Source organism: Zootermopsis nevadensis, unplaced genomic scaffold, assembly GCF_977971745.1.
Source record: "Zootermopsis nevadensis isolate Lab colony 2312 unplaced genomic scaffold, Znev_1.0 Znev_ptg000017l, whole genome shotgun sequence".
Taxonomy (NCBI): domain Eukaryota; kingdom Metazoa; phylum Arthropoda; class Insecta; order Blattodea; family Termopsidae; genus Zootermopsis; species Zootermopsis nevadensis.
In genome coordinates, this window is record NW_028259149.1 from 13,872,345 (window position 1) to 13,899,782 (window position 27,438).

The 27,438-nt window shown below is 35.3% G+C and overlaps 1 protein-coding gene across 6 annotated transcripts; it reads left to right on the forward strand.

Annotated features, from left to right (window-relative positions):
• On the forward strand, nt 1-27,380 carry LOC110827776 (putative phosphorylase b kinase regulatory subunit alpha). Of its 6 annotated transcripts, none has more exons than XM_087350856.1 (25): nt 1-376; nt 1,997-2,155; nt 3,673-3,889; nt 4,982-5,064; nt 5,709-5,900; nt 6,019-6,207; nt 6,982-7,134; nt 7,743-7,916; nt 8,536-8,749; nt 9,069-9,178; nt 11,337-11,484; nt 12,446-12,518; nt 14,582-14,673; nt 15,431-15,595; nt 17,261-17,411; nt 18,579-18,718; nt 19,537-19,721; nt 20,238-20,360; nt 21,337-21,426; nt 21,623-21,761; nt 22,282-22,334; nt 23,508-23,666; nt 25,114-25,167; nt 25,349-25,552; nt 26,405-27,380. In XM_087350856.1, the coding sequence occupies exons 1-25, from the start codon at nt 299-301 to the stop codon at nt 26,630-26,632; spliced, it is 3,573 nt and encodes a 1,190-aa protein (XP_087206982.1). In that variant the 5' UTR covers nt 1-298; the 3' UTR covers nt 26,633-27,380. The 6 variants fall into 6 exon arrangements, with proteins under 6 accessions (XP_087206982.1, XP_087206979.1, XP_087206981.1 ...); XM_087350853.1 differs by lacking the exon at nt 11,337-11,484 and adding an exon at nt 9,826-9,988 and having other exon boundaries at nt 2-376; XM_087350855.1 differs by lacking the exon at nt 11,337-11,484 and adding an exon at nt 9,826-9,973 and having other exon boundaries at nt 2-376.
• The last annotated feature ends 58 nt before the right edge of the window (nt 27,381-27,438 follow it).

Genomic DNA, 27,438 nt, shown 5'->3' on the forward strand with positions numbered 1-27,438 from the left:
TCAGAAAGGAGGAGGTATTGTGTATGGTTAGGAATGGAATGGTTCTTTTTTAATGACATTCATTCGCCTTTGTGAATCGGAGTTAGAAGCAGATATAGGCTGTAATTGATGTGTTATGGAAAACGTAATTTAATTAAGTAAATTATACTGTGACTATAATAAGTACGTAAACTGAAAATCGAAAGCGTACTGTAAAGAATAATCGAAAATATGCATTGAATTACTTTGTGGTGTTGTCTGCTGTGCCGAGAGAAAAGAAGTTGCTAGTTATCGCGTTTGTTATTTTCGAACATTAAAAATGAGGAGTCGAAGTAATTCAGGTGTTCGGTTGGATTATTACCAAAGAATAGTTCACAAGATAATAATGAATCACCAGGTATGTAAAGATTGTTGTGGGAGGTAATGTAACCCGTATATTATCTAATAGTGTGATTGACAATGAAGGCTTACTAGTGCTCTCCATTAGCATGTACACATTTGTGGCTGCCTGAAAGTCATTCCAGAATTCAATATTTAGTGTGTGGGAGGTCTGAAGAATGGTCGGCTTCATGTTCCAGCCTGTATTTTCCAAAAAGTGTTATTTTTCTTCCCAAACACTTGTCAGATGGGTCTGCACACTAGGATAACTTAACCTACCTTCTATGTATTAGATTTGCCCTGATTTTGTAGCCAGACTTTCCTATGATCTTACTAAAATTGTTGGTATTTTGGTTTGTACTTAAATGCAAGTTTTATCAGCCTTTGTTTTTGTTCATTCTGTTCAAGTGAGTTGACTATTTTTCTCTGTAATACTAATTTCTTTAATTACATGAATTCTTGTTCAGTTATGTATTACATTGGTGGCATCTAGTATAACTTTTTAATTCAAGATTCACCCCTCATGTTTCAGCTGCATGTCAGCCATCTTCAAGGGATACCACTGAATAATTATAAATCAATATAATATGAAAATGACAAAATGTGACCCCAAATATTTTAATTCATAGAACCAAAAAGATTGCATGGGATTGAGAAGAAAGGTATAAAGGATATTGACAATAAACAACATGCACAGACATGTAATATTTAAGAGTAATGATTTTGATAATTATGGTTTAAATTTAACAGTTTTGTAGTGTAAAATTCATAAGTTAATAAGATTAAGATTTATTATTTTTAATGATGATATGCCATCCACCATAATTTCCATATAACATTAGTTGGAGAATAAACCTTCAGTCTCCTCAATTTTTTCCATGTTTTTCCTTTGTAGTTATTACTTATGCTTTTGTGTAAGCAAGGAACACCTTTTGGGCCCATTCATATCTCTAAGTAAATAAAATGTATAAATATCGGCATTCTTGTCCATAAGTTTTCATGACTGAAGTTCAGTTGTATCGTCTGTGTATCCATGATGATGATATGGCCCCTGTTGAAAGAATTTACATTGATGGTCGTTATAGATGTTGTGTCATATGAGGCTAGTGCAAAATTTTCTTTTTAATTTCCTAAAATTGGTAATACCAACAGGATGTGCAAAGTTATAAGGCAGGATAATAATATTACCCACAATAGTTTGTGAATGTCATTCATTTTCTACCATACATACTCAATGGCACAGCAACATCCTAGAAGACCATCATCGTCATACTCACCACATGAACTGAAATCTCTCTGAATTTAAGATAATTATGTTTCATAAGATAACATGTTTTTCTTTGACACCCATCACTTTTGTTTTTGTTATTGATACTTTCATATTACAATAACTGCTAATGGTTCTGTGTATTGAAAATAAACTTTTTTAGTCCTCCAATTTATGAATGACTGTGAAGAGTAAAGTATACAGGGACTATTTTTCATTCATCTTAATACCTTGTTGCTCCCATTTTCCATAAAGTTTTACTGTGATAAAAATTATGTTACTCCTAGTTATTTCCAAGCATCTTGTGTTAGCTATGCTCTTTATGCTCATTCACTGAACATTTTGATTTAACTTAATATTTTATTTTCATAGAACCCTGTAACAGGTCTGTTACCTGCCAGCCCTCAAAATAATCATGCCTGGATTCGAGATAATGTTTACTGTATACTGGCTGTTTGGGGATTATCAATGGCATACAAGAAGATTGCTGACATGGATGAAGATAGAGCTAAAACTTATGAATTAGAACAGGTATGTAAACATTTTATTTATTTCTGTCTATACCAGGCATGTCAAACTCATTAATGCGTTATGCAGCCCTCGACTTAGCTCTCAAATTATACGTAATGTGTGGCCTTCAGAACAGTCACCTCTTCTTTAAGTGGCCCTTAGTAGATATTGATTTTGACTTTTCTAAATAAAATACATTAATGAAATGAAACTTGGTTAGTCACATTGAAGAATAGGATCTGTTAAACCCCACATTACCTGGTTACGCATTGGGATCCAGAAGGTAAGTGTGTATGTTTTTGTTAGGAAAGATCAAAGTTACAACAGACAAAGTTCTTTCATATGAATAAATGGTTTACTGCTAACAAACTGGCTCTAACCCTAGATAAAACAAATATAGTAAAATTTATAATAAATAATCCATCATGATATGCATTAATTATTGGTTAAGATGAAAAGTATATAGATCAGTAAATACAAAATTCCTTACTAGTTGATGAAAGACTCGTGGGTTACAAGCCGTGCCAGGTGGCTGAACGGTGAATAAACTATATCTTCTGCAGAGTTAAATGAAACATATTACACAGTTAGATCAGTTTCATATCAACAACACTGACACATTCAAATCTATTTGTATGTATTTTGCCTGTTTTCATGAAATAATTTTGGAGGTATTTTATCTAATGGTAGAATTATTTTTACATTATAAATAACACAATTTAGGATTGTGACTGATGCCAAACATAAATTTAGCATGTCTGTTTAAGATATTAGAAAGTTTACGTCTTCCTTATTTTCATTAATGAACTTCATTGTAGACAAGCAAAAACATATTCAGACAAATTCAGCAGTATACAATGTCAACACACAGAACAAGGATCATCTTCATAGACCAGTTACCAGCCTTTCATGTTTTCAGAAAACAGCATACTAGTACTATTCTGGCATCATCATTTTCAACAGTTTACCATCTGCTTTCCAAATATTTAAAAATTACAATCTTTCTAATGGTATTTTGTCTTACAGAGTGTAACTTTGTATGTATGGATTTAATGTAACATTTGAATAATTTAAGTAAAACCTTTATGATATTTTAAAAGGTATTTTTGTTTTCAGTTTTTATTACTTATTCCACATCTTATTGTCATTCTAACTTTGAATCCATGAAATGTATATTAATATGTGTGTATGCATATTTGTAATGGCATGTCATTTGAGGCATCCCATCTTGTATGTCATAAATTTCTACTATCAGCAGTACCATCTTGGCAGGCGTGTGAACTTTGAGATCTAAACAACACTAGTGCTTTTCAAGAACTTGAAGTTTTGTAGGGTGATAGATTGTTCATAAATACAGAACTTAGCTTGACTAAATAGTTTGGTTAGATAATGACAGCTGGTAGTTCATCATAACTTGATGTCTGAATTTTTTTTGATGTGTGCATGTATATATTTCTTATTTCCCTTATGTGTGCTGCGTGAAAAAAATACACCAGTAGTTGTTTCTCGTGCTCTGAAAGCTACACTGTTTGTTTCAGAGTTGTGTGAAGCTCATGAGGGGACTGCTGATGGCAATGATGCAGCAGAAGGATAAGGTGGAGAAGTTCAAGTCAACACAGAACCCTCTGGATGGTCTGCATGCAAAGTACAGCTCCTCCACTGGCCAAGCTGTTGTACGAGATGATGAGTGGGGGCATCTTCAGATTGATGCAGTGTCATTATATCTGCTTATACTGGCACAGATGACTGCATCAGGTGTGACATTACATGAAATTGCTAGTTGTTATGTTGCTTTATGTGTGTTAATAAATACACCTCAACTTGTTTGTACACTTATGCAAGTTGTATTTGTTTCCTTGTTTATGTTTATACTGAATCAAATGGAAGGGTAAATATGAATAGTGGTATGAAAATGATGAAGTATTAAGTTATGTAGTCATAATGAAGAACTCACATCATGACATGGGTCTGATATAGGTGTGTTAATAATAGTTATCTTTATGTTCTTAACGGTGTGTCTCTTGCAACAGATCAAAATATGTTAGTATGATGCAGATTTTTCAGATTACATTTTTTCTCCAATTCAATGGGCAATACCTATGATTATTGGTAAATGGAATAAAAATAATGGAGAGTTAAATGTTTATTCTATCTCTATCTCTCTTGCCCCCCCCCCCCCCCACGTAATTTCAGAATATATTTCTTTGAGCATATTTTTGGATTGATCTTTAACATTCAACAGTTCCATGTTCCTCTTCTCCATCTATGTTTGAGGAACAGGGAGTTAAAATAAAATGATTATTCCTTTTTTACTGCTTATGGTTTAAAAGATTTTTCTTAAAGAAACAGATTTTCAGGCATTCTGTGACTTAAACTGAACAAGTTTCTTATTTTGGGGGGACAATTTTTTTTTTAATTTTTCTCTGTCACAGTTTCTTGTGAGCATATTTGTAGGCATTCCTTATATTTTATTGATCCAGTGAGTAAGGACACATTTTTATTCTCTTCCACTTTTCTTTTTTAGTATTGATTTAGAACATAAAATTGTTTTATATATGTTTGTGAGCATCTTTTATCAAATATTGGAAATCTACACATTGATTTACTTTTCCAAAGTAGGTTGGTGAATACACATTTTTCTTTCCAGCTTACCATTTACACTATATGAAATGTATTGTCCTTGGAAGTAAACTAATTCACATTTTGTGGATTTTAAATTTCTCTGGGTGCAGGCTTTTAGCTCTTAAATTCCTTCTGGAAGTGCCTTAAAAAGATGAACAACTGATGGACCTTTGAGAATTATTATATATACATGGAATAATGATACAACTGATTTATTTATTTCAGGTCTTCAGATTGTATTCAATTTGGATGAAGTGTCATTCATTCAAAACCTGGTTTTCTACATTGAATCAGCATACTGTATACCTGTAAGTACCACAAGGTGACATGTTATTGATTATTTATTTCTCTAATTATTAATGAAACTTTGTCAACTGCATAGGGTACATAGGGCTAGATAAGAAATACAGTTAACTCCAATTATCTGTGGGTGGCATTTTATACACACACACAAACAAATGTACGCATGTTTGAGCTTGGCTTTTGTCCCCTCTCTGCATTGTACTGCCAATTTGGGGAGGTTTAATGTCAAACAGTATGTTTTGTGTGTGTGTCATTGCATAATACAGTTAAGTTGCCCTTGTAACAAAGTACAACACCATGAATTAATATGAAGTCCATTGAGTAAAGCTCTATGCATTCTGGACATCAGCAGGAAATTGGAGTGAGTCAGCTTCACACATGAGTTCTTTGTCTGTGGGAAACATCCTGTGGTATCCATTGGGAAGGAGACTGGATGGGCCCCAAGTCAATCCAGTCACAGTGGTGAAGAGAAGATTTCCATCACTGTACGCTAATAGCCAGAGTAGCTGATGCGCCTATAATCCCACTACTACTCTTATCTTTCTAAATATTTGTGTCTTGGCCACATAGTTTATAGACAGTCACTTTATTGGCAAGGTTTTCGTGGCCCATTATAACAGTAGGAGTACCTGTGTTATTGTTGGTATAGGACTATGGCATCTGGGAGCGTGGAGACAAGACAAATCATGGATTGCCAGAGCTAAATGCAAGTTCTATTGGAATGGCAAAGGCTGCCTTGGAAGCAATGAATGAACTGGATTTGTTTGGAGCCCGTGGTGGACCATCATCAATAATACATGTTCTGGCAGATGAGGCTCAGAAATGCCAGGCAGTTTTACAGGTATAAGCTCTTGAAGGTCTTTATCAGATTGTTTTAAGACAGTGTTTCTCAAACACTGATCTGCATGTTTCTGTAACAGTATTTGAATATTGTGATTGGTATTTGATTTATTTTTCAGTCAATGCTACCAAGAGAATCTAGTTCTAAAGAGTTAGACAGTGGTTTATTATCTGTCATCAGTTTTCCTGCATTTGCTGTTGATGATCCTCAGTTGATTCAGCTCACAAGAACAGCTATTGTGTCAAAGCTTCAGGGGCGGTATGGTTGCAAAAGATTTCTTCGTGATGGACATAAGACACCAAAGGAGGTAGTATTGACATTTTTATGCACTTTAGAGGTATAAATTGATAAATGTTATGACTCGTTATTAATGTATTTAGCCTGAGTTCAGTCCATACCTCAGGGACATGGAAGGGTAGTATAGAACATTGGTAAGATGATGATTCAAGGAGAGAAACAAAAGAACTCATAGATATAACTGCCCTAGTGTCTGTCACTTTGTCCACCACAAGTCCCACATGAACTACCCTGTGATTGCAACACTTCTCCTATGCAATGCCTGCCATGATAAAGAAGGGTAAAGCTATCCATGTGCCTAAGCACTATGCCATAAAGATGTATAGGTAGAGAGAATATCTAAAGAATCATTAACCAACTGTGGAGAGAGTCTTTTTTTGATAGGCTGATAGTAGGTCAGCTGGTCAAGAGATTCTCTGCCTTTTATGGAACCAGGAAGTTCATTGTTATGTTGAAAAGATCTAGCCACCAAACCCTATCCTGAGTTCAATCCAGTCTATACCCTCATACCATAATCTTTTTAGTATTCATTTTAATATTATCTTCCCATCTATACCTAGGTTTTCCAGATTAAAATGTTATATATATATTTCTCATATCCTCCATAAATGCTACATATTTTTTCCACCGTTGCCCTTGATTCTGTTATAATAATATTTGGTGGTGAAGAGTACAATTTTGCAAGTGTCTCATATATTCCATATCCCGCACTTCCCTCTGTTAGGTATCATGCAATTTCTTTAAAGAGTTGCTTATTGAATTTGTCTTTATTTTTTGAGCACAGGATCCAAATCGTCTTTACTATGAGCCGTGGGAACTGAGGATGTTTGAGAACATTGAGTGTGAATGGCCATTGTTTTTCTGCTATCTCATACTGGACTATTGTTTCCAAGGGAATAAGAATGCTGTCATTGAATATACTGAAGCACTCGAAGAGGCAAGTTTATATCAGCAGTCTTTGATAAATTTTTCATGTCATAAATTTAGATTATTTTTCTGAAGCAGAAAAACGATTTAACCTCTTCAGTGTTACATTGGTTAGCTCTTTGGGGGCTGTCCCAGTGCTGGACTATTTACAGCACTTGTTACATGTTTGCTATCTGAGTATTCACTTACATGTTCAAACCAGTCACATTTCTCCATTTGACAGAAATGTGATGAGTTTTCTTATCACAATATGCAGCTCAATTTAATTTTGAATGTCTGTGTATACTTTATTGTAGCTGTCAACTAACATATAGGTAGAACATTTTTTCAATGTTGAATACATATTTATAAGGTAAAGGTAAATTTCACCCAGACTTCCTGTTGCAGTTTTTGTTTTATTGTTGTCAGAACATAAGACAAAAAATAATTTCAATAAATCTTAGAAATTTTCAGTTGTAGCTTCTTTCAAGTTACATAACTAATTTTATGGCACAGTCATTTCTGAGAGGTATTTTGAGGAAAGAAAATGATTTATTATATTTTGACAAATATTATAATCCACATATCATTAATGTCGTAAGTCCAGTTTTAGTTTTGAAGAACATCTTCACTCTGTAGATCATGATACGTACTGAAGATGGGATGAAGCTGGTGCCAGAACTGTATGCTGTTCCAAATGATAAGGTATCAGGAGAGTACCGTGAACCAGGTAGCCAAGAGCGAGTTGTTGTAGGACGCTGTCCCTTTTTGTGGGCCCAGTCCCTTTACATATTGGGTAAACTGCTCCAAGAGGTAAACAAATTTATTTTATACTGAACACTAGACCACTACTAGTATACAGATTTCATATTTAAAGAGTTATGATCTGGTCCTGACTACAGCCACTAACATTGAAAATGAATAAAATCATTTGTTAGCTTTATGGCAACCAGTCACCTGAAGACAGAAGTAGAGCCTACTTCCAAAATATTTTGTAAAATAAATGTACATCACACCATGATCCATGTCTATCCTGGCTGTAGTATAATGAATCAGCCATTTTCGCTAGAACCATTCAAGTATGCTACAACCACAGCTTATCACATCCCTTTTTCTAGTAAAATCTTCCATATCTTGTCCAACCAATGTTGCAATTTAATGGTTAACATTGCTGCTTTATATTTAGGAGGTTGTATGTTGATATCCTGGTTCATAGGCCAACTGTCCTTAGTTTTTCAAGGTTTTAATCAGTCCTTCCAGACATATTCCAAAATGGGATCTTAAGATGGGCTGATTCTATCTTCAAATTCTTTCTGATTCATTCCACTATAGTTAAATAAACCAAGAATTAGTCAGTTTGCTGTTTGATTGTATAAGCTCAGCATTTACACAATGTTGTGAAATAACTACTCTTGGGTAATATTTCTGTTAGGGTTTTCTGGCTGTTGGTGAACTAGATCCATTGAATCGCCGGTTGTGTTCAGAGAAAAAACCAGATGTGGTGGTCCAGGTGGTGATCTTGGCAGAAGATAATGATATTCGTGAGAAGTTACGACAGCATGACATCATAGTGCAGACTATTGATGAGGTTGCTCCAATTGAAGTTCAACCAGCTAGAGTTCTTAGTCATCTTTACACATATCTTGGTGAGTTAAAGACATGTTTTAGCTCCTGGTGTTAGTAATTGTGAAAGTTGGTGGTTCCCAGACTGCGTCTAATGAATTCAGTTTTTCAAGGGCTGTTTCAGAAGTTCTGTGCATAAACTTTTCTATTCTGGATCAGTTATGAATGCTAACCAAATCTGAAAGATGATTCTGTTAGCAGGAAACCCTTTATGCAGTTGAAACAAATTTGTAAAATAACCTAAGAAGCATGTAACGTTTTTAGTGAAAGATTCTTTTATTTTTAATATTTATTGTCAAGTTTGAATTGTAGCTCACATATAACTCTGACACTGTTTCCCAGGTCGAAACAAGAAACTTGGACTCTCTGGGCGCAAATCTCGTGACGTTGGAATCCTGAGCACAAGTAAATTGTACTCTTTACATGATCGAATATTTGCTTTCACTCCCCAGGTATGTATTATCTCATATTTCTTTACTGAAACTGTACGTATGTATGTGCTTATGTATGTAGTACTACTGAACCAAATATTTTAATGTAAATATGCACACACACTCTCTATCTATCTATCTCTTTCTCTCTCTCTCTCATTCGTGTATTACTTCCTGATCTAGGCTTGGGACTTAAGGCTTTCAACCAAAAGTGGTTAACACTCCTTTACAGTAGGGAGGCCCCAGGTCTGATTCTCGAGCCTCCTGTTTCCTGTCCTTCTTTCTTTTTGTGGTTTCCCCAATCAAATGCTGGGATAATGCCTTAAAATAGACCATGAATGCTTCCTGCCATGTTCTTTCCATTTTGTCCTTCATATTATTCTTCCATTTAATGCTGTGTGGTCTGTGCAATTGAGGAAGTGCCATTGAATAATCTAAGAAACAACCTAATATTTTATTGATTTTCATTCCCCTTCTTCATTCCCTGAAGATGTTGAACATCGAGTGTCGTAAATCACTTTATTTTACTGCACAACAATTCACACATGTCTTGGAAATTAAAATGTTTTTGTAACTTAAGAATTACAACAAATTTTAAATCTTTAGTGGGAGGAAATTAAAATTGTATTTTTCCTTTATTTTAATGTTTCCTGAAATATTGCTTTTAGTTGACTGACTTGACTCGTTTCTACATCGCTTCTGATTATGAGTTGATGATTGACATTTTCAAGAGTGAATTGAATTTCCTGAAGTCTTCTTGGCAGAACATGTTAGGCCGACCACTTGTCGTCATGGCGATGAAGAACATTCACCTAGGTACATGGTGTGATGGTGTGTGCTTGAATTTTTTTTTTGTGTGTCTTTTCTGCCTGTCTGATTGTTAAGCCGCATGTAACAAAGTTATGATTGAGATTCTTCATCTTCAGGGGTGCTTAAATAATATATTAATAAACTGTAAGTCTGTTTTCTGTCATATTTGAAACATTCTAATTCATATTCAAAGACATAAATTGCAGGACAGGAGGAGAAGGGATGATATGAAGAGGTGAGAACCATAGTAGTACCCCTCTGCTGGTAAAACAATAGTGGTAAAAAATGACATTTTCTGAGAGACCTTCATAGCTGGTGCTCCTTTCATCCACCTGAAGATGAAAGGGCCAGTTTCCAAAAATATATATAAATGCTCCTGTGATAATACCAGACCATTGTCACAAACTTCTAGATGTATTCATTGTCGTTTTTCTGGACTAAGTCCATCATTTAGTGTAGTAAAATTAAGCCATGGCATGTCAGGGGTTAGCTCTACCTCCATCTTCAAGTAATAAAGCATGTGTTAAGTCCACTACAAGGGGATAATCCCAGTCTTCGAATTTAGTCCAGAAAAACAACATTGAATGTAATACACCATTGTTCAAAACTTTTAGAGTTCTAGATGTGTAACTTTTCAGTTGAATCCAGCATCATTACATGACCTAGAAACTTTGCTTCTTGTCTCTGCATGACTCTCATTTTGATTATGTACATTACATGTGATGCTGTTGAAATAGTGCTGTCTCCCCTTTTGTTTTAAGCCCTAATTTCATAATGTTTTGGGAAATTTTTAACATTCTATATTCCAAGAGAGGCAGAACTAGGGCCATCATCCTAGGACAGGGCAAACAGGAAAGCTATCCTGGGCAGTCACAGTGTCCTCATTAAAAAAAGCATATTATCTCTGTGTGTTGAATTGTAAAGTGACAGGGCTAACTTTGTTTTCTTATTACTCGCTTGGAAATTTTTTGTCATCCTTTGTTCATACGATTGGGTGATTACTGCTTGTTCTGAAGGTCATGTTTGCATGTTAAATGGCTTAGGCATAGAGAATGTTTAAACAGTAATGTAATATCACAAATCATGATACCAAATGTCATAAAGTTTTGTATTATGTTTCTTTGTTCTAATAGCAGGACAACTGGGGAAATAGGTTTTTGTAATTTCTCCAGGTGAAAAATTTATTAATTCTTTTTATAATCTGAGATTATAATGGATTTATGTATACTGACTATATCTTCATTTCAGCTGTGTAAGTTATGGAATTTGGTAAAAATTCCCACTTCTGAGAAGGGCTGATGTTTTGAAACTAATGCATGGTGGATTGTTTCCCTCTGTTGCTTGTTGTCTGTCTCACCATCAAGAACAGAATGTTGATTTGGATCAGTATTACACAATTAATGATGTCGACCTGCTAATCAACAATTTCAACAGTGATCTCGCTTTCATAACGATGAACTGGCGTCGCATGCTTGGGAGACCAACTATCACAATGATTGCACATGCTGGCATGTTGGGTAATGTTTATTTGAGGCACTGCTTTAATTTTGAAAACTTTTAGATTGCAAGAACACATATGAAGTTAACACTTGGGTCATAATTGCATGTATTGTCTGCTTTCCTTTACCCTAATGTCTTATAAAGTGATGTGTATATGAAGTGTGGAAATATCTGGCTTTCATTGTAATATAAAAGACCATTTTTGCCTTAATTAAAACTGGTTCTTGTCACCGGGCACTGGTCATGTTTTGTAATAAATGTCTCTATCTGCTCCTCATAAAATTGTTTTGGCATACCACAATCCACATTTAATGTCATGTTGCTAGCTCCAGCTTGGGTTAGCCCACCTCTCATGTATATGTATACCACATTTTGTCTGCTTCATTGCCTAGTAATGATGAATAGCTTTATTACGCAGAGTATTTTCTTTTACCTGACGATAGAGCAAAGCAAGGCTCTGAAACATTACACATAATTTTTGACTAGACAATGGATGTCCAAGGAAAATACTCCTATGAAGTATAAGTTGAATATTTTTTGTTAGCCAGACTTTTCAGAATTTTTATATTTGTGTGTTATTTGCTGCATTATGACTTTGGATGCAAAAGCTTGGTTTTAAATTAATACTCCTTAAACTACTTACATTAGACTGCAAATTCTTAATATTCATACATTGAATTCAGAGTCTTCATTTAATTTTGCATTAAATGCCCTTTCTGTGTTAATACAATGTTATTTCACTTTTAAGTAACCAAAAGGGTCATTCACCAATTTTGCTATTGAAATTTCTTTTTTGAGAGTGCAGCTACCATGCAGGTTGAGGTTTACATAAATATGCACCTGGTTTTCCATTACTAGGCTAATTATGGAGATAATGAAGTTTACCACATTTCAGGTAAATCTCATGACATTACATCAAATGATAATGTGGAATGTATTTTATATTTTTCAATGAGAGTTGGATTTCTTTGTTTCCAGATCAAGGGAAAATCCCCTTGGCAATGTTAACAACAATGAAAAAGTTGAAGAGTGGATATATCAATGGAACCAGGTATAATTATTATTTGAAGAATTTTTATAACTCACTGCTGGAGAAGAGAACATGTAGTCAGCTTTCGTATTAATTCATTTAGAGCATATGTGTAGAGAGATTTTTACTAATATTATTTTATACACTTATTATTAACCTGAAAATATCATTTCACGTTCATAATTTTTAATTTCATACCATTGATTGTACCAGCAGGGTAGCCATGCAGACTTATGTAGTTTAATGTAGAGTTTTGAATTTTAGTGCAGTGATAAATCTTTGAAGAATAGATCTTTTTGTACTTTTGCAGCTGAAAGTTGTGAAAAATATGTTTATTAGCATTGTCGTCTGTCTGCTTTGCAAGTAACAATATTGATAACTTCTGAATAGATTTTCGTTAATTTTAATAAAAGGTAAAAAAAGATAAAGCAGTCCTACTACACAGGTTGTTTCGGGAGTTATAGCTGCTACTCGTTCTTGACCTCAACACTAGATGGGGTGAGTGGTCAGCATCATGTGCCATCCGCGCTTTTCCCCCCAGGAAGGACATTTTGTACCTAGTATATCTCTTCTACTTCTTCCTTTTCCCTGATTAAGCAAAAGCAATTTTTATGCTGCATCATCTCATAACTTGAATACGGTTTGATTGGTTTTGATCAAATTTATGTTGGAGGCCCTTGCTTATCCCCTCTGGTTGTTTTCCATGCTTTATAGGGTATCAGAAGTTAGTTAACACTCATGAATTGATTGCATGGATTGAATGTGTCAGAATGTTTTACTGCAGTGGGTCTTCAATACCCATCATTAATTGATGCCTTAAAAGTGCAACAGATAAAGAAATGATGGAGCAATAATTAATTCCAGGGAAGTCATAAACTTGAGCACTAAACCCATTTTTGAACTAAATAAACACTACTAAAGACTAGCCTTGAGATTGTCAAAAATCCCCTCTGCCTTCTACCTTGTTAAAGTGGAATTTAAATGATCTCCCATAGCTTGTTTATCAGAAATGCAGATCATTAATAACTACTACATTTTTTGCAGTACATTTTCTGTGGTTCTCGAACATTAAATTGTGTCAGACGATGCTAAATTTGTGACATCTTTATATTTCTGTTTTTCAGCTACATTTATTGTAGGCAGTATTCCATGTACACATCTGATATTGACTGCTGATTTGCTAGCTTAAGAATAGCTGTAATTTCCAATTGAATTTCTAAAGTGAGGGCTACTTTTGACCTCTTTACATTTGACTTTGCAGACATGGACACTGAGTGTGTTGCAGAAATAAATTAAATAAGACAAAATTTGCAGAGAACTGGTTTGAGAACCTATCACTTGGAGTGTTCCTGGTTGACTGATGCTAAATACAGGTTACCAACTGCTGAATGGTAAAAAATACATTCATGATACATGAGACAGGTGATGGATATGAGAACCAACAACAGATATAGAAATAATGATGTGTTAAAGAGTGGACAGTGGATGCAATATTTGATGGAATGGAAGTTGACATATCGAAGGCCCACTGTATTTATATATTTCCTTACTTGTTGAAAATCATCTTGTATAATGTAGAATCACAATGTGGCTTATGTACAGAATGTGTATATTAAACTTTATTCAGTAACAAAAGGTAATGAATTCAGATTGTGGTCTTCTGGGCCATGATGCTATATAGTCATTTAGGTGGTACACCACAATCTGAACTGTCATCACCATGAAAATATAAAATCTTGTATAGCTGCAGCAAGGAATGTTAAAAATCAGATGTAAATTTACAAATACCTCAGTTCACATATATGCCGAAGTACAGGTTGCATAACCAAGTTTCATTTTCTGGCAGGGTAAGATTTTTGTTTTATTGCTGGCTCACATAACCTTCTGTGCAATGGCTGTATACCAGGCAGTCTTTCCCCAGAGGTAAAGTGGTTGGGGTATGAAGCTGACCAGTCACCTCCATCTAGTGCTGAGGTTAAAAACTATAATTCCACTCCTCCATTACATCTTTGCAGTGTGATGTTTAATTTAGCTTAGGGAAAACTTCACCTTCTTACCTATTGCAAATGTTTTTCCCCATGCAGGGTTACTTTGGGAAACCTGAATGACTTCCTCAGTACATCATGCATCACCAATTTAAGCTTCCTTGGTAGCCAGGAGGATGGTTTACCAGATCGTAAGTATATAATTTTTGATAAAATGTTTGTAATTGTAAAGATATAAATACTTAAGATATAACAATCATGTTAGTTTTATATAATTTACAGAAGTGGTCTGACCCCTGAAGATGGTCTAAAACAGATCGAAGGATGAAAGATATTTCTTGTATTTGATGGTTGTAATAAATTCTCTCTCTTTCTCTCATCCTCTTTTACCCATAGGTGTCAAGGTTTTTATTCTTTTCTTGATCTATTTGGACAGTGGTAGGACTCCTTGGATGAGTGATCAGTTCAACGCAAGGCCTCTACCTATACAAACACAAAAACGCCGACAAACATCCATGCCTTGAGTGGGAATCGAACTCATGGTCCCAGCGGCCAGGTGCATGAGGTCCATGCCTCAGACCACGTGGCCACTGCGGCCAGCTATAATAAATTAATATATAATAAAAATTATATATATATATGCTAAAACTGTTACTCATTTCTCTAAATGACAGTCTGTACTACTTTATCAGTATAACTTTCAATCCCCCATGATCTGTTTTTATGGGCTTCATCTAAATTTACTGTTGGGTTTGTATTCCTTTCATAATTTGTTCACATTGTTTTGTGTAAATCTGCATGGTTATGCCTCACATTGTTTAATATGTAAATGTCAGACCAAAGTGTTATATGCAACTAAAATGAAACATTTTTGCCTATTTGAAAACTATTCCCTTGGAAGAAATTCTAGAATAACTTGGTTGAATATTTTCAAGTTTGAATTTTTAGGGCTAAACCCACAAGTGCAGATATACTTGGAAGAACACTTACTGAAGTCACTTACTCCTCGTTCGCAACTACTTAACCGCCCAGCCATACGTAAAGGGGGTGCAATGCGGCGCCGTATGTCAGTGAAGGGAGCCATCAAGAAGACCCGATCAATAGCAGTAGAACGTAAGTATCAGACATAGTATGGGAACTTCATTGTTGAGAATTAATAGTACAGTAATAGTGACACAGTAGTCTCGAGATAGTCTGTAGCTAATCTTGTTTTTTGTTTTGGTGGGCTGGTTTATTAACATTCCGGAGTTCCTGGCCATTTCCATCTTTAAGGCGAAATGACTAAGCAGTTTTTTGGCTCTGATATTTGTAGTTCTGGGCCATGTGGTTAGAAGAAAACTGGCATGAGAAGGAACTAAGTACTGATATGCTTCACTGTAAGCATGGAATTTCCTACTGCCTCATACCCTTACCATGGGACTCTAAATGTCATGTCTGTACCAGTCCAGTGTTTAGTCATTTTACATTCAAGATGGAAACAGACAGGTTTTCCATTACTTAGGATAACCAGCCCAATGCAAGATTGTCTCATTATCGAAGAAAATTAGTACAGTAACATTCCGTTGAAACAAGTGTCTTCTTGTGCTTTTCTCATTTCGGTATGTTTCCCATTCCTGTTCGTAGTAACTGTCTTCTTCCTTTTATTGCTGTTGACAGGTTGAACTGCGTGTACATGTTCAGTAGGAATAATTTTCCATTCCAGTGCTTTGTTAGCAGATATCTCTTCTCAATTTCCTTATGAATCATGAAGTGTGTTAATGTTATTTTGGGTATATTTAGCCTAAAGTAAAGATTAATCCAGTGAAAATATGCCATTGTCTCTTTATCCCTACACATTATCAGATTATTTGTATAAATGTTTTAGATCTTCACAATGATTGTAATTTGACTTCATAATTGTTTTTGTTTTCAGATACTCTGTTTACTTACATTTGCATATTCTTTTAAACCTCTTTCTCAATTGAGGACTAACTCTCTGGCAGGAGAACCTAAAGGTGCAGTGTACTGCCATTACGGAAACCTGCCATTAGACGTGATGCTGAGTTAATTTTACTCACTTCCCATCTTCACAGCCTTGGCTACTAAAATACATCTTGATATTATCTCAATCTCATTTTGGTCTTCCAAGAGAATGCTTTCTAAGAGTCAAGTTTCCCCACCAAAATTCATTGTGCGCTGCTTTTTTTCCCCAAATTCATTGCATATACACCCCATTGTAGCCTCCTGGTCGTCACTGTGCTAACAGTAATAGGTGATTTGTATAAATCATGAACTTTGTCATTATGCAATTCTTAAATAGAACACTACATGTGCATGTTGTCCATGTCATACAGAAACATTCTGTTATACTTGTACCACTGTCAAAGTAAGAGAACACAGTGTCCAAAGCAGTATGTATTGTGATCTTCTGGGTTAAAATGGCACCTAATCTTAATAGGTGATTCTAGCTTTTTAAGGGAAAATATTGTCTCCATGTTAAGGGTGGACTATTTTTCTCTGTTGTTTGACTATTCTTTTTTTCCCTGCCTCTGTTCAGTTTCTCTTTCTTGTTTTCTTTTTTTTTCTTTCTGTCCCTTCTTGTCTCAGACTTATCCTTTCTTTTATCCCTGTCTTTCTTTCTTTCTTTCTTTCTTTCTTTCAGTCTGTACCTGATGATGCCTTAAACGTGATGAATGCATTGGTTCCATCAGCTTTTCATGTAAAATACTGTATATGAAACTTGCATGCCATGGTAGAATGCATGTTACTAGTTCTGATAACATTTATTGTGTCTTGTAGCTGATATTTTGGGTATGCAAGGTGATGAGCGTTCAGAGAGAAGACCATCTCATTTGGCAGCTGATTCAGAAGCAGCTAAGACATCTCCTAGGTCACCCTCACCAGAAGATCTTGTGCCATTATGGAAACTGAATGCAGCTCCCAAAGCAAGGTGAATATGACTGGATATTGGCAGAAATTTTTGGATTATGGTTCCTCAATTTGGGAACATAAAAGGTAAAGCTGTCCCTGTGGACATAAATTTCAACATTAGAAGGAAGTCACTTGTAATTGTCACACTCTCAATTCATTATCTAATGAGTAGGAGGCTGTGTTGGCATCAGAGTTGGTCTGGATGTGATGGTAAAAAAGGAAATCACTACTCCTGTCAGGAAGTAAACATTGGTCATCCAGCTCATAGCCAATCACTTTATTGACTGTCGTATCCTGGTTCACCAGTTTACAAAGATCCAAACAATCACAAAACAAAATATTATGGTCTACATCGCTCTGTTACCTTGAGCCCAGCAGCTACAGTTGCAAGATTACAACTGCATGATTTCATGCCTTGGTGTTATGTATGTGACCTCTCCATTGGCCATTTTAGAATAGCTTCCAAAACCAGCTGTTAATTCACTATCATACTTCTGTTCATAATTTATCTGCCACAGCTGTCTTAATGAGTTCCTTCTTGGTCTTTCAAGTAGATGTTTGCTGTGCTTCCCCATCCATGCAATATTCCCAGCCTGTCATTACCTTGATTTTGCTATTGTAACAGTCGGCCATGTGCTAACTTATTTCATGGAGCACATTTTGAGAACGCAACAAATTATGAAAATCGCCTTCATCCTTTTGTCATTTGCCGTCTGATAGGTCCAAATATTCTCTTCAGCGCTTTGTTCTCAAAAACCCTTAGTCTTTGTTCTTTCATATCTTAGGGTGAGACAACTTTTACTCCATTGAGTTTTTTTAATAGTACATTTTATATCACGCCTTGTCTGTCTTATTTACTACATGTTGTGAACCAGTTCATACCATGTAACTTCAGTTTTGGGAGTTGAGCCACTGCTCAACCCTGAAAGCCAAACTTGCACATTGACCTCCAGCCATGAAAACCTAAGAACAGTTTGTACTGTTTCCTGAACCTTTTATAGCTCTTAAAGCATTGGACCAAATTAGAACTAGAGTATGAGGGTACTAACTGAACTGGAACTGAATCTTTATTTAAAAATCTTTAAAGCCCTTTGTACACTTAAAGCTAAAATAGAATATTTCTGTTTGAAAACAAAGTGCAAGGAACTTTTTTGGATCAAAGAGATAGAGTATGAATTTATTACAGGGTTACTTCAGAAGCTACACAGTATGCTGACACAGAAGTTGAAGAACTCCTGACTATGCTTAGAGAAACTGAACACCTTGAAGAACAAGGAGACATCTTACAGTACCTTGTTGATACACAGGGACTTGACTTCAATACAGGTGTGTAAATGGATAGGATTCGACCTTTTAATTTCAAAAACAGGCACATAAAAGTTGCCTTTCTGCTTTAAGCACTATGTCCTGATAATATAGGAGGGGAGAAAGTAACGTGCCATGTTGATGGTCTGATGCTTAATCTACAAGTTAGTATTAAATGATTACCAGTAATATTATCATTGATATCAATTTGCTTTTTAGCTCATCTTGGCTCCAAATGAGATTCCTTAAGATTTTGTTTTAATGATTGTTAAAATGTATTTGAGAACATTGCTTTTTTTTTCTGATAAAGAAGGTACCAGAACTCATATATTTAACTTATTAGAGAGCAGTTAAATTTTATTAAAAACTCTCTCCTTCACATTGTGGTGGATTTGATAAGTACATAAGATCATCTGGTGTTAATAAAAATTAGTCTTATAAATTCTGATTGGTGCTTGGATTGGTTGGTGATCATTTTTTGTTAAGGGATTTTGGGCCTTATGAGATAATATTTATGACTTTGTGTTTACTACTTTAGATTTTCCATCATTCTTCATGGGTAATTTACTAGTACAATCACATTGAATAGTTCCATCTGGTCCCAAAGTAATGTGACCTACTCCTGTGATATCAAATTGGTTTACTAATGGGTATCACCTAGATGGCTCTGGCAGTCAAAATCAGGATTGAGTAGAAATTGTGCAGAGTCAGAGGGCTGGTCACTCACTACTCACAAAAGCACACATCGAAAATACCAAAAAAACCTCTGAAAGGAGACCCTATGCTCTGGAATAGAGCAATAGGAAATAAAGAAGAATAGGTATCACAGTTCATAGTAGATTTTGCCTTAGGAATTATGGAAGATCGGAAGAATGTGACAGTAAAGGATTTGCTGAAAGTTCTGTATGAGAAGGCTTGCCAGCAGAAACTCTGGGGTCTGGTCCGTCATACAGCTGGGATGCTTGGGAAGAGAGTGGAAGACCTGGCAAAAGCAGTTACTGATCTGCTCGTTCGTCAGAAGCAGGTGATCTATCTATCACATTTACCTAACTAGTTAACTCCATGGTACAAGATCTTTCAGGAAAAATTGATAGTTGCTTAAAAAGATATTTTCTGCCTGTATAGAACCTGTGTTCACAAAACAACATCATAGAACCTACCTTGAGCCAGTTGAGTCTACTTCACACCACATTTCTCTGAGATTCAATTTAATACTGTCCTCACAGCTATGCCTAGGGGTCTGAAGTGGTCTCTTCTCTTGAGATTTCCTTGTCAAAATTTTGTATGCATGTATCATTTCCTCCATGCATTTTACATGTCTGCCACATGCAGATCACCGTATTGTTGTTATTATTGTAATTGGATATATATTTTATATGTAAAATTTCCTCTTATAATTATCAGTGATTTGCCTTGTATTGTGCTCTTAAATGGGAAAGATAATTTATGAACATCTTGTTTGTTGGTATAATGTCAGAATAAGAAACAGTCAAGAGCTATAGTTTCTGTGGGCTTAACCAAAGGCTGTATATTTTTATAGGTGACTGTTGGTATGCCTCCTGCAAATGAGCATACCATCACAGCACCACTTCCAGAAATTGATCTGCGACAGTTGATTCATCAAGCGTATGGTGATGATGAGAGCACTGCCATGTTGACACAGGTATTTTCCTTTTTCTTTAAACAACCAGATCTCCTTTTTTTTGAGACCTGTGCATTTGCCAGGTATGAGTGAGTGTGCCTATTTATTTGTCTATGTCTGTCTCCTGGTTTTTCTAAGTCTCAGGAAAATTTTGGTATGATATTGCTAAATAGACAATTACCACCTGCTTCCAATTACTTATGTACTCACTAACCCTTATCATCTTTCCATTTTATTCATTGTCACAAGTTGGAAAGAGCTTTATTTAATTACCTAAGGATCAATCAGTTACTAACATTGGTATGAGGCAGGTGGGTGGGTTTTTGATCCTCTGTTTTGACTGTTCCTACCTTCTGTTGACCTTGAGGCAATTGTGTAATCCATTTCTGAGATGAGAGCACCCATAGAGCAGATTCTGTTACTTCTGATAGTAGATTTATCATGAGGATGATGGCTGCAGTTTCTTGTGGGCTGTTTATCATGTGAGGGCCCAGCATACTTCATTATACCAAATGTTTATCTTTAGCAGAGGTGAAGTATTCAGTCTATAAGTTGATAATACTACACACAGATGTGACTGGTGATCGAATCCAGGATCTTCTGAATTAGAGACTATTATCTTAATTTGAGACAGCCAACTCCTTCCAGTAGGTAAATTGTAAAAATGTCCTTGTGTGTGGGAGGAGTGGAGATAAAACACCACAGTTATTGACCTCAGAATGAGATAGAGCTAAGTGGTCAGCTTCATGCTTTGGTCACTTTACCCATGGGAAAAGAATCACTAGTATCCATTTGATAAAGTGAGGGGTGGGTCTCAGAACTGGTTTAGATGTGGTGGCAAACAGAAAATGTACCTTCACCAGACATGTAATTAAGAATAACAGTGAAATTTTGTTTGACAGCTGCACATATGTGCATGTGCTTCTGACTCCTACTTTGGTCCAAGTAGGAAGTTGGTGTATTGTATCTTGGTGTCTGACTCTGTACTTTTTTCTAGGAGTTACTAGTGTACCTGGCTATGTTCATTAGAACAGAACCACAGCTTTTCCTAGAAATGTTAAGACTTCGAGTTGGTTTGATTATTCAGGTAAGTGTAATTTATGTTTACTTTTCTATGATTACAGCATGGAAATACACTCAAATTTACAAACTTCTAACTTGACATATATGTGGCTTTGAACTTCACACATATAACTTATTTTATCCATGAAACTGTTAATTGCATCATATTGTGGGGAATGGGGAGGTCTGGGTACTTGATTTATTATTTGTATAATAAATAGGTGATGGCCACTGAACTTTCTCGAACGCTGATCTGCACAGGAGAAGAAGCATCTGAACACTTGCTTAACCTGTCTCCATTTGAGATGAAGAATTTATTGCACCATATTTTGAGCGGAAAGGAATTTGCTATTAGCAGTGGTATGTTGCACACATTTTTACATACTATACTTTAAATAAGTACAAACATAGTCAGGAATTATATTGTAACTCTTCAGACATTCTTGGTGAGAAGGTACTTTCCTACTTTTGTGATTCTAGCATTAGCCATCAGGAATACGGAAAATTGACTTTTATGCCATATTTTTAAGATTGTAGTACACTTACTTCTTGATAAATGACACTATCCTTTGCGTCATGATAAATAAATTATCTCACTAAGTTAAACAAGAGCAAAGGGAAATAAAATTTGTCACTTGTTTTCCTTTGCATGTAATTAATATGTATATTATGAGATGGTACTGCCATGCACAGTATTTTATTTTCAGCCATTTCTGCTTCTGCACAGAAGTCTCTCTTCTCATAAGAACTATTACAATTTTACTAAGCAGTGTGATAATTCTTGTGCATGGCCTGCAACATAAGGTGAAGCAATATGATATTAAGAACCCAAAATTCACAATTATTATGATTTTTTCCCTTCTAATTTTTTCTTCTTTAGTTGGACGCGGGAACTTCTCAGTAATCAGTTGTAAATCAAGTCGTGTTAGTAAGGTAAGCATAAGCCATCCTTTTGAATAGATACTATTTGTGAAGGACATAGTAAAATTGTTGTAGAGTCTCCAGAGAATTGTACTGTATCAAAGTGGTAAAACTTACTGATATTTTTAAAACTTATGCCTCCCTCAGGGTCAGAGTTAAAAGCAAAATATGAGATGAACTTTTTGATCCAGCATACTGCATTATACAGGATCTTTCTTGAAAATTTTATTGCTGCTAAGTTAGTCAAGAAATGTTATACTTTTATGGAACCTAAATGTTCATTACTGGATTCACGAAAGTGTTCCATTGGACCTTATCCTGAACCAATTGAAAGCAGTCTATAGCACACACTGTTTCCTTTAGAAACATTTTAATGTTTTCCTACCATATGTGCCTAAATGTCTCAAGTGGTCTCTTCTCTCAAGGTTTTTTGTGACTACAACTGTATATGCATTCCTCATCTCCCATGTGCATGCTACATTCCCTGCTTATATCATCCTCCTTCATATGATCATTGTGATAATATTTGGTGAAGAGTACAAATTATGAAGCTCTTTGTTGTATAATTTTCTAAATCTTGCTGTTACTTCCTCTTTCCTAGGTCAGAACATTCACCTCAGCATCTTGTGCCCAAATACCTTTAGGTCATGCCAAAGAATATATCCAAATCTGAGACCATTTGTGACATTTCAATCCTTGTTTCTTTCAGTGAGGGATTTTTATCCCCATGCTGAATCACTTTTGGCTGTACACAATAGCTTATTAACCCCTTAAAGCTCAATGGTAACTATATGTCCCACCTGCTTCAACAATCAGTAACTCTTAATTTTGTATTTATGGGTTTCAAATAATTCTCATTCTAAATACCAATTATTTCCTTAAACAGCATTAATCTTGATCTTTGTAATGGTGAAATGTTGAGTTTTCTTTGCAGTACAGACTGAATTTTTAAATATCATTTAGACAAGTTTCAACACAATTGTCCTTCATATATGGAGGCCATCTCTGCCTGAGGATGTGCTATATGGTTGTGGCAAGGGACTTGTGTAACATCAATTAACTGAAATAAAAATGCCCTCCCATATTAAACGTGGACATTCTGAGTCCACATTCAAAGACTTGATAATGCAGCCCTTACAATCTTATAAATTGTGAAGTATTTATAAGAATGTTAATTTCTTACAGAAGAGTCAGATTGGCAGCCTGTTAGGTGGTGACTCGGAAGGGACTGAAGATGTTGAACCGGACCGTCAAGGGCAGTGGCTGCGAAGACGCAGACTTGATGGAGCACTGAACAGGGTACCTAGGAATTTCTACCCTCATGTCTGGGGGGTATTGGAAAAGGTAATAGAATAACTTTTACATAATGGTGGTTACTTTAAAGTTTAGAGGTAAGAATCTTTTATCGTTTATTAACATATAGAAGTTAGTGTCTATTTCAGAATGTTATCTGGGATTGTAGCTTGACTGCCTCCTCCAAACCTTTCCCTGATTTTTTTAATAAGAATCATATTCTTTTCTTTCATGTTTGGAATATTCCCACAATAATGAAATTATGTTTATGTTTTTCATACTGTACAAAATATACGTATAATTGTAAGATTCAATAAGATATGTCTAAATAGCAAAATAACACCAAAATATGCTAAAATCAAAATAAAAAGTACATACTGTAATAATTTACAAAACAGATGAATAAATGAAAAACTTGCATTGTAATATAAAGTAGTTTTAAAGGAAAAACCTGAAGATGATGCTACGCATTGAAACATGTAGTAAATGAAGGCGCAGTATTGTAACATCGTAGTAACGATGAATAGCGCAAATTTTAAATTTTAACATCTGTAAATAAAGTTTGTGTATAGACCTGAATTATATTATATATTTTAATTATAAAACACAAACATGACGCATTTAAACTTTAAACTTTAAATATAATTGTAATAATTATCCTGAATTACCTTGGGTCACATTCCAGTGTTTGTAAATATTAACTTCAAAATCACAGCACACAAGTGACACTACAGGTAGCATGGGAACTTATGACACATGTTACAAAAGCATAAAAGCCTCCTATTTGTGTGTGATCAAGCATGAAAATGTATAAATGTACAAGACTTGTGAAAATATAGCAATCTGTAATTTACTGATATCTATAGAGTCTGATATACATATTTTCTTCACAGTCTCAATTAACTTAGTTTGGGACAAGAAATTGTTCCGAATTAACTCACATTAATGGTTTTTTTCCCTCCCCCTCTCAAGAATAACCAACCCGAGATATCTCAGGATAATCAGGGAAGGGTTTAAAATCCCTAATATTGTTCTTGTCAGTAGTCTGCATAAAAGCATGTACCTAGAGGGAAGAAATTTAAAAATGGCTATTCCATTATGTGCACTTATGCTTCTAGTAGTTTTATTATTTAAGTTCCAAATGAAGTAACAAAACAATTAGTTGCAATCACTAGGTATGAAGTACAGACCTACTCTGCAAAGAATTTGTAAGCAGTACTGCACAAATAACCTTTTCCACTCAGTTGCCAGGTATTACATGTACCTGTAAGTGGCTTCCTGAAAATATTATGCATTTTGCCAACATCTTCCCATCTTATTCTGCACCAGATAACTTCTGAAGGTGAAACATTTTCATCAAATTAACTAAAAGTCAATCAGTAATTGAACTGCAGCTTTTGTAGGTTAGTTTGTAACATCAAAATACCACTGCTTTGAGCCAGAGAGGGTAGTTCTAGTAAATTTTAGATTTTATAACAAGTTTCTTTATCTCTTACAGTGTCAAGGACTTGCCATTGAAGGTAGAGTTCTCCCTCAGAACTTGACACAAGAGGTGAGTGACACAATATTTAATGAGACTTGTTTTTCTTTCTGTTTCCATGTTACATGATTTTCATTTATGAGAGATAATTTTACATTTGTTTTCATACTGTATTCTCTGGGTGGGTTTCTGTTTAATCCAGATTGTTTTGAAAAGGTTCTGTTGATTTGTATGTATAATTGTGACATTGCAGATGACTCCTGGAGAACTGAAGTTTGCTTTGGCTGTGGAGACGGTGCTTAACTCTATTCCCCAGCCAGAGTATCGACAGCTCATCGTTGAAGCTCTTATGGTGCTCACCTTAGTTACTGAATACAATATTGCTGCCTCTTTGGGAGGCATCATTGCAGTTGAAGATCTTGTGCACAAGGCCAATCAGATCTTCCTGGAAGACCAGGTCAGAAATCTGTCTCTCTGTTTTTTCAGTATCCACAGGTAATAGGAAAGGTTTGTGTTCTATAGGTTATCCTACAGATAACTGAATGGTGTATCTGAGTGGCTGGCACTCCTGTTTCCAAATAGGAACCTTGCAGGTTTGAGTATCAACCAAAGGGCCAGCTTAGTTTTCTTTGTGATTGTTATTTCCTGTTGGCAAATACTCTGATAGCATGAACATGACTATTTTCTTGGATGTTTTATTGTGTACGCTGGTAGAAATTGATGATGATTTACAGGTGCTTACTGCCTCCATCATCAGGGCTCTCTCTGATGATGAGAAAGTGTTGAATAAACTAAATGAAATCTTAGATAATGTTAACCATTATCATAAGTTGTAGTATGAGGATTTCCTTGTCTGAGCGACAATTTTGCATCCAATTGTTTATATATTAATGATGGGAAGATAATTTCCTGCTTCTGTGACTTACATTAACTATCAGAAACACAGGAAACTGGCATTTATTTATGCCAAACCATATTTGAAAGCTTTACAGATGGCAGGACAGACAGCTGACATGTAGGCATCTTGGCAAATATAACATATCTCAATAAGTAGAACAGAAACAGTAAATTTAAAAGAGACAAAAGTTGCTTCCCCTTTCTGACTATCATGATGACTAGGAAAGCAGTGTAGTGATTCACGCTGAAACATGTAGAAAGTTTGGTACAGAAAATATTAACAAAATCTGCCAAATAGAATGCTTGTTATGTTACAGTGCATGCTGTTGCTAAGTTCTCAACTTGTGCAGACAGGCATCAAGCTGCTCTCATAAATACACATCATTGAGCATGATTGAACATAATGTTACAGATGAAAGTGAATGGGGATGCAACACTTTGTTGTGCAAAGCCAAAAGATAAGAGAGAGATAACATCATGTGGGGGACTTCTGTGTGGAGGAGCAGCTTACATCTGTCAGCATTTTTATGACAGTGCACCAAGCGGTAGCTACGGCACAATGACGTATGTTACACGAGCAGTTGCTGCGCTTTTGGACTGCCTACCACGTGAAGGAGAGGTGGACTGTTCTGTAAGTTGAAATGTCTCAGGTAATGACAAGTATGAAACCAGAGATTTGGAAGCAGTGAATAGAATCCAAAGTAAAAGATACAGACAGACATACACAGTTAATTATCAGGGTTCTGAAAAGGTCAGAAATTTTAAAAAACTTCCTAATTTTGATTTCTAGGTAGTTAATATATAAAGAGGCCCTAATATTTTGGTAATTTGACTATTACCCTCTGTTAGTAGTGTAATGCTTTTCCCTTATAAATACTGAAGTTCGTATTTCTGATAGTGTGATTATAGTATACCATTCCGAAACTTTTCTTTGTAGAACACAAAATGAAGAAAGTGTGTTAATAAAATTACAAAATAACTGAGATTGAAGTAAGGATTTATATTTTATTTTGTGAACCTTGGTCTTCTGGGTTGTGACACCATGTAGTCACAGAAATGCTTACCAGTATTTCAGAGGAATATGTCACCTTTATCTTCAGGGTAAAGAGTAGTGAGGTTATATGTTCCCTCAATGCATTGGTAACCACCTGTAAGACTACATGGCATCACAACCCAGAAGACCACATTCAGTTATCATGGCCATGAAAACTTCAGCTCGCATATCTTTGTATTTTATTTAAATTCCTATTTTTTGTTAATTCCTGATTCATTGGCAATATATTCTGTCAAAGAAATGTAAACATGTGCCCTCTACAACTCTTTTTCACTTCTGAGTACCAGTATATTTTTTCCTAGAAAAAATAAAAGCACTATAGATACTAAAATAACATATGGCATTTTTATTGTCCATTTTGAGGTGAATTGGCAGATTCTTAATTTTATAGT

Excerpts from the sequence above, each read along its gene's own strand:
- LOC110827776 (XM_087350853.1), top strand. The coding sequence starts at position 299 with ATGAGGAGTCGAAGTAATTCAGGTGTTCGGTTGGATTATTACCAAAGA. Across the intron at positions 21,762-22,281 it reads GGAATTTGCTATTAGCAGTG|TTGGACGCGGGAACTTCTCA; the intron begins GTATGTTGCACA and ends TTTCTTCTTTAG. Across the intron at positions 22,335-23,507 it reads AATCAAGTCGTGTTAGTAAG|AAGAGTCAGATTGGCAGCCT; the intron begins GTAAGCATAAGC and ends AATTTCTTACAG.